Consider the following 8,035-nt stretch of genomic DNA (forward strand, 5'->3'; position numbering starts at 1 on the left):
TATGTAAGGACCACCAGGTAGCTGCCTTACAAATCTAATCCATAGAGGCCTCGTTCTTAAAGGCCCAAGAGGAAGACACAGCTCTAGTGGAATGAGCGGTTATCCCCATCAGGAGGACAATGTCGAGCTGTCTCATAAGCTAAGCGGATGACAATTCTTAAACAAAAAGATAGGGAAGTCTAAGTAGCCTTCTGCCCCATACGCTTCCCTGAATAAACTGACAACAAAGAGGAAGATTGTCTAAACTCCTTAGTGTCAGGATTTTTTCCCTGTTTTGTTTGCCATGTACTGCTGGCAGCCATTTTACTCACCTCTCTTGCTGACTCTGGTGCATACTGTATGATACTGCTCATTTCCTGCACTTCCTTTTATTGCCAGACTGTTATACATCATCCGTGTGAGACAGGATGCAGTCTCAGAATTGTGATGTCGTCACTTATTATTTAAAGGGCCTCTGTTCAGTATGCTTTGCCCTTGCGTTGTCTCCGACCTGTTTGTGAGAGCTCCTGTGTTTTACCTCGCTGTCTGACGTCCCTCCTGGTTCCTGATCCCTGGCTTGTTCCTGACTCTGCTGTTCTCCTTGTTCCCGATATCGTCTCGTCTGACTACTCGCTTTGGCTCCTGACTCGGCTCGTCTAACTACCAGCTCTAGTTTTGATTCCTGGCTTGTTATTTGACTTGTGGACTTTTTATTATTTTTTGCTATTAATAAAGGTGTGATTATTTTTGCACTTCTCGTCTCAGTCTGATTCCTGGCACCCAGACATTACGCAAGGGCCAAGAATCCTGATGTGGCCAAGAATCCACCGTTTCCTGCCATAATTTCCAGGATGGATGAACAGTAACACCGCTTGGATCAATTTGCACTATCCCTGCAAACCCTGCTGACTCGCACTGCACATTTGGACCAAAGTGTCCCGCAAGTTATGGCTGCTCCTGTTTCCGCTGCTGCACCTAGTCCTACTAGGAGCATGTCCGGTTCTGCACCTCTACCTCAGCGATATGGAGGTGATCCTAATCAGTGCAGAGGGTTTTTGAACCAGGCAGGCATTTACTTTGAGATGTTACCTCAAGCGATTCCCACTGACAGAGCTAAGGTGGGATTTCTCCTCTCGTTACTCTCTGACACAGCTCTTGCCTGGGCTAATCCCTTGTGGGAGACTAATAAACCTGTGATTTCAAATTACCTTGAATTTGTGGCCTCCTTTCGAAGGGTATTTGATGTTCCGGCTCGCTCCTCCTATGCTGCTAAACGACTCGTGTCCATACAGCAAGGTACAAGATCTGTTGCTCAGTATGCTTTTGAGTTTCGTACGCTTGCCGCAGAGGTAGGTTGGAACAATGAAGCCCTTGTTGCCGCCTTCTTTCATGGGCTCTCTGATGCGATTAAAGACTAAGTTGCTGCCAGAGGTTTAATAGAAGGCATTGGTGTCATTTTTTTTTTTTTTTTAAAGCTATTGAATTTATAATGTTAGCCTTTATGAAACAGCACTCACACCTTATACATTTTGTTTGCAGATCCTAATGTGAGGCATTTCGTCATACAAAAATATTATGCTAAAAAATATACCCAGCATAAATACTTTTGTCATACAATATAAAACTGAACACCCAGAATGAAGAGTTCCCACTCCAGCATTGTAGGATTCTGGAGCTTTGCAAACCCACGGTACTTAGTAACAGTTATATATAATGGTGATCAGAAGAAGATGCCTTCAAACACTGATGTGACCATATGATAGAACATCCTGGACAGTTGTTGAGCAAAGGTTCCATGGTGCAGAATTTTATTAACTGTAGAACGGTTACAAATAAAACTTATCTGGCAATACAAGAAGCTACAGCTAGTAAATGATAAATGCCAGTAAAAAAATGTGTATACTATGTTCTATTGTCTTGCAATTGCAAACTTTTGCTTTGCTATTAAATGTCAGAGATCAATAGTGGCAAACACTAGTCTATTTTTCCGTTAGAATTTTTAGGTCAGTCAGAAGAATTCTCCTCTTAAGGGTTCAGCTTGATGAACAGAGCTGTGGCTTCTGTGTGAAGCAAAGCATCGTCATGGCTTCGGATCTGACAGCTGGCATATACTTTTCGCCCTTCTACCTTGTCCACCTGACTATCCACAATTACAGTACTTCCCAGTGGTATTGAGTTGCGGTAGTTGACATTTAGATTTGCTGTCATGACACTCCCATAGGTGCACACAACACAGGCTCCAGCTGTGCTGTCAATGATGGTTGCAATGCAGCCTCCATGTGTGAACCCAGGTGGTCCTTCCAAGTACGGCCCAGATTGAAAAAGGGTAACCATCCTCTTCTTTGCAATGTTGTAGAACATAGTGTACTCAAACCCAACACCATCTTTATCTAAGTTCCTGGTAAAAAGACGTTTCTCTTGCCGTGGCTCCACAATGTCACCTTCCATGTGATGTACAGTGGTGTTGAAAGAAGGAATCCGCTTCCAGCTGCCATCCTTACTCAGTTCCAAAAATCTATTATATAAATTCACCATGTTCTGGCTCCATGTATCATTTGGGAAACCAAAATCTCACGATGTCCCAGAAGAATACGGATGGCTGACTGAGAAACATTGTGGCATGGAAATGGAAGTTTGTTTCAGACTATTTTGATGGCAGAGGGTAGACCCAACCCGCAGTAGCCTAGCACAACTCTGCAACATGGTGGTTTCCGGATAATAAACTCCATAAAGTACTCTACAATTCTTGATCTTTCTCTGGCTCCTCACTGTTGTGCTTCCTGTCCGCTCTCTTTGCTCTTCACATCATATTCATCCTCTCACATCTCTCTGAACGGTGTTGCAATCCCATTGGTGTCATTTTTGATCCTAATTGACATCAGACTAAGAAAGAGGCCCTCTGTTCCGTTGTCTCCTACGTGCTCGTTCCCACCCATGCCTCCCTCTCCCACCCATGCCTCCTGGTCCCGAGTCACCAGGTACTGCTGAGTCGATGCAGTTGGGATTCACGTGTCTCTCCACGGCGGAGAGGGCCTTTAGGAGGAGGGAGGGGCTCTGCCTCTATTGTGGGTTACAGGGCCACCTTTTGAAGTCAGGTCCTACACGGCCGGGAAACTCTCACACCTAAAGTCCTGTCGGGGGCAGACCTTGGGTGGTTTATCCTCGTCCCCGGAACCGCTAAAGGAGAAACCTTTGGTCACGGTTGTCCTTTCCTGGATGGACTCCTCCATAGTCACCCAGGCTCTTGTTGACTCCGGTGCTGCGGGCTATTTCATTGACAGTGCTTTTGTATCAAAGCACTCCATTCCTGTTTTGCCTTGGTCCGTTCCGCTTGCTATTGAGGCCATTGATGGCAGGCCCCTTCAGCCCGCACTCGTTACTCACAAAACTGCTCCGTAATCCATGGCTGTTGGGGCTCTCCATTTTGAAACACTCCAGTTCCAGGTGATTAACTCTCCACATTTTCCGGTTGTTCTGTGTTATTCCTGGCTCCAAAAGCACAATCCCAGTCTCGACTGGCGCAGGTCCTAAATTTTGTTGTGGTCTCCGCAATGTATTTCCACTTGTCTTCAGAAACCAGTTAAAATCTTGTGCACTTCTTCGGTATCTCAATTGCCAGAGGAGTACCGAGTGTTCCTGGACGTTTTTGACAAGGTGCGTGCCAGTACGTTGCCTCCTCACCGTGCTTACGATTGTGCCATAGACCTGCAACCCAGAGCCATTCCTCCTCGGGCCGGGTTTACCCTCTGTTGCAGAGAATTGTGCTATGGAGGAGTATGTTGCCTATGCTTTGTCACGGGGAATCATCCACAAATCATGCTCTCCTGCAGGGTCTGGCTTCTTCTTTGTGAAGAAAAATGTTGGCGAGTTAAGACCATGCATCGATTATAGGGGTCTTAATCATCCTACCATTAAGAATGCTTACCCTATTCCGCTCATTACGGAACTCTTTAACCACCTCAAGGGAGTAACGGTCCTTACTAAATTTGATTTGAGAGGAGCGTACAATCTCGTTAGGATCAAGGAGGGCCACGAATGGAAAACAGCATTTAACACCAGGAGCGGGCATTATGAGTATCTTGTAATGCTCCTTCTGTTTTCCAGGAATTTATTAATGATGTCCTACGAAATATGCTGCAACAGTGTGTTGTGGTGTACTTGGATGACATCCTCATACACTCACCCACACTTGAGGCTCATCGTTCTGATGTTACACGGGTTCTTCACAGACTACGGCCTGTTTTGTAAACTCGAGAAATGTGAGTTTCATCAGACTCAAGTAACCTTCCTAGGTTATGTTATCTCTGTTGCAGGGTTTTCCATGGATCCTGACAAGTTATCTGCAGTGGAAAGTCAGAAATATCCAGCACTAACGCCAATGGTCTGAGCTCCAAGGAGTTACTACCAAACTCCCATATAACAGTGACAGAAAGTAAAGGATGGAAAGCTCACCAGTTTGCAAAAAGTGATTTACTTTATTGTAGAGACAGCAGGGTCCAACAACCACGACGTTTCGGGGCAATTGCCCCAAAACATCGTGGTTGTTGGACCCTGCTGTCTCTACAATAAAGTAAATCCCTTTTGGCAAACTGGTGAGCTTCCAAGTTTTCTGCAGTGGCCACGCCCAGTTGGTCTTCAGTCTATTCAACTTTTTTGGAGTTCGCCAATTACTATAGAAAGTTTATTAAAAACTTTTCTTCCTTGGTCAAACCTATCACAGACATTACCCATAAAGAGAATGATGCACTCCATTGGTCACCTACTGCCATTAAGGCCTTTGATAGTCTTAAGACTGCCTTTGCTGCCGCTCCAGTTCCTGCTCATCCTAACCCCGTCCTGCCTTTCGTTCTTGAGGTTGATGCACATGAGACTGGAGTAGGCGTCCTCTTGTCTCAGCGTCCTACGCCTGACGGTTCCTTGCATCCGTGTGGTTTCTTCTCTAAGAAATTGTCTCCAGCGGAGTGCAATTATGAAATTGGCGACAGGGAATTACTGGCAATAATTTTGGTACTCAAGGAATGGAGGCATCTTCTCAAGGGTACTAGCGTGCCAGTGCTCATTCTTACTGACCACAAGAATTTAACTTATCTATCTGAAGTAAAACGTTTGTCACCCCGAAAGGCCAGATGGGAGCTATTTCTGTCTCGGTTTATGTGGTCTCCTACCTGCCTGGTAGTAAGAATATTAGGGCTGATGCCCACTCTCAACAATTTTCGCCTCTGTCCAAGGAGGAGTCTGTACCTACTCCAGTTATACCTCCTGACCATATTTTGGCTACCATACGTACTAATTTGACTTCTCCCTTGGGGGAGGAGATCCTGGCTGCACAAACCAAAGCACCTCCTGAGAAACCTAGTGGTAAGTGTTTTGTTCCTGAGAATCTTCAAACTAAACTTTTGCACACTTACCACTATCCTAAAGCCACAGGTCACCCAGGCAAGAACCAAATGAGTTGGTCTGTCACTCGACAACTCTGGTGGCCAGGTCTTCGTTCTGATGTTGCTGCGTATGTTGCCTCCTGCTCAGTTTGTGCACAGAATAAGACTCCTCTACGTCTACCTGTGGGTCTTCTTCAACCTATTGCTAATGGTGAGCGTCCTTGGACACATCTTTCCATGGACTTCATTGTCGAGTTCCCTGTTTCCAATGGCAATACTGTTATCCTTATGGTGGTTGACCGTTTTTCTAAAATGTCACATTGCATTCCCTTGAAGAAGTTGCCTACCGCTCAGGAGCTTGCTTTAATTTTTGCCCGGGAGGTCTTCCGTTTACATGAGTTACCCAAGGAGATAGTGTTGGACCGGGGTAGCCAGTTTGCCTCCAGATTTTGGCGTTCCTTTTGTGCTGAAATGGGGATCCAGCTTTCCGTCTCCTCGGCATATCACCCTCAATTCAATGGGGCTGCAGAACAGTCTAATCAAGCTCTGGAACAGTTCCTCCGTTGCTATGTCTCAGATTACCACAATAATTTACCTGAACTGTTACCTTGGGCAGAGTTTGCTCGTAATAGTGCTATTAATGCTTCCTCCAAGTTATCCCCGTTCATGGCGAATTATGGGTCTTAACCATCCTTGTTGCCCGATTCATTCATGTCTCAGGGTATTCCGGCTTTGGAGGAGCATCTCCGGCAACTCCGTTCCACGTGGGTGCAGATTAAGGACTGCCTTCATCGTTCTATGCAGCGCCAAAAGTTCCAGGCTGATCGTAGGCATAGGCATCTGCCCGCACCTTCCTACCAGGTTGGTGAGAGAGTTTAGCTGTCCTCCCGCAACTTGAACCTTCGTGTGCCTTCCAATAAACTGGCTCCCCGTTATGCTGGTCCTTTTCGAATATTCCGACGGGTCAATCCTGTGGCCTACACTCTTGACCTTCCTCCTGCAATTCGCATCTCCAATGTTTTTCATGTCTCCCTCTTGAAACCATTGGTTTGTAATCAGTTTACAACTGTGTTGCCTCGTCCCCATCCTATCTTTGACAACCTTGAGGAGTATGAGGTCAGCAGCATTATTGACTCATATGTCCAGGGGCCGCGTACAGTATTTGGTTCAGTGGAGGGGCTACGGTCCGGAGGAGCGTTCATGGGTTCCCTCTGATGTTCATGCTCCTGCCCTCCTCCGTGCCTTCCATGCCCCTTTCCCCAATAAGCCTTTTGTCCTCCCGCAGGGGAGGGTACTGTCAGGGTTTTTTCCCTGTTTTGTGTGCCACGTGCTGCTGGCAGCCATTTTACTCACCTCTCTTGCTGACTCTGGTGCATACTGTGTGATGGATGCTGCTCATTTCCTGCACTTCCTTTTATGGCCAGATTGGTATACATCATCCGTGTGAGACAGGATGCAGTCTCTGAATTGTGATGTCATCACTTATTATTTAAAGGGCATCTGCTCAGTATGCTTTGCCCTTGCGTTGTCTCCGACCGGTTTGTGAGAGCTCCTGTGTTTTACCTGGCTGTCTGACATCCCTCTTGGTTCCTGATCCCTGGCTTGTTCCTGACTCTGCTGTTCTCCATGTTCCTGATTCCGGCTCGTCTGACTACTCGCTTTGGCTCCTGACTCGGCTTGTCTGACTACCAGCTCTGGTTTTGATTCCTGGCTTGTTATTTGACTTGTGGACTTTTTACTATTTTTTGCTATTAATAAAGGTGTGATTATTTTTGCATTTATCATCTAGTCCAATTCCTGGCACCCTGACACTTAGTAGCCTGAAGATAGAACTTCAAGGCGCGAACCACATGCAAATTGTGAAGTAAGCGTTCCTTCGATGGAGAATTAGGACACAAGGAAAGAACCACAATCTCCTGATTGATGTTGCGATCTGACACAACCTTAGGAAGAAAACCTTAGTACGTAAAACTGCCTTATCTGCATGAAAAATCAGATAAGTGGGCTCACACTGCAAAGCAGAGATCTCAGAAAATCTGCACGCAGGAGCAATAGCCAATAAAAAGATAACCTTCCAAGATAATTTAATGTCAATGGAATGCAGAGGCTCAAACATAACCTGTTGAAAAACCCAAAGAACAAGATTTAGGCTCCAAGAAGGAGCCCTAGATCTAAACACAGGTCTGATCCTAATCAGAGCCTTAAAGGACTGCACGTCTGGAAGCTCAGCCAGTCTCTTGTGCAATAAAACAGACAGGGCCGAAATATAGTCAGTGTTGCGGATTGGGTATAATATTTGTATTTGTTGATTTTGTTCTAGTGAATGTAGGTAGACCTCCCATTTGACCATGAAGCATTTTGTACGTATCTGGGCATCCCCCAGTGTATCTGCTTGCTCAAAGCATTTGTTGGTGTACCTCTCTCTTTAATTGTTTTAGGGTTGGGGCCTCCCGGTTTAACCAGTTTTTGAGGACCACCTTTCGCGCCTGTATAATCACATTGTGTATGAATAGTGTGTTTGTTTTATTTAGATTTTGACATTCCAGAAAAACAACCGATCGAACTGTCAGCAGTTCTACCGGGATGCCAATGGATCTCAACCAGTGCTGTGCCATCCCCCAGAATCTAGTGAGCCTGGGGCATGTCCAGATCATGTGCAGCAGGTCTGCATTGAGGTG

General features: G+C 45.8%; 1 protein-coding gene across 1 annotated transcript; it reads right to left on the bottom strand.

Annotated features, from left to right (window-relative positions):
- Nucleotides 1–1,894: 1,894 nt before the first annotated feature.
- Nucleotides 1,895–2,782, bottom strand: LOC128641986 (acyl-coenzyme A thioesterase THEM4-like). The gene has a single exon (XM_053694618.1). The coding sequence runs from the start codon at nt 2,512–2,514 to the stop codon at nt 2,005–2,007; it is 510 nt and encodes a 169-aa protein (XP_053550593.1). The 5' UTR covers nt 2,515–2,782; the 3' UTR covers nt 1,895–2,004.
- Nucleotides 2,783–8,035: the final 5,253 nt, after the last annotated feature.

Source organism: Bombina bombina, chromosome 1 (genome assembly GCF_027579735.1).
Source record: "Bombina bombina isolate aBomBom1 chromosome 1, aBomBom1.pri, whole genome shotgun sequence".
NCBI classification, from domain to species: Eukaryota; Metazoa; Chordata; class Amphibia; order Anura; family Bombinatoridae; genus Bombina; species Bombina bombina.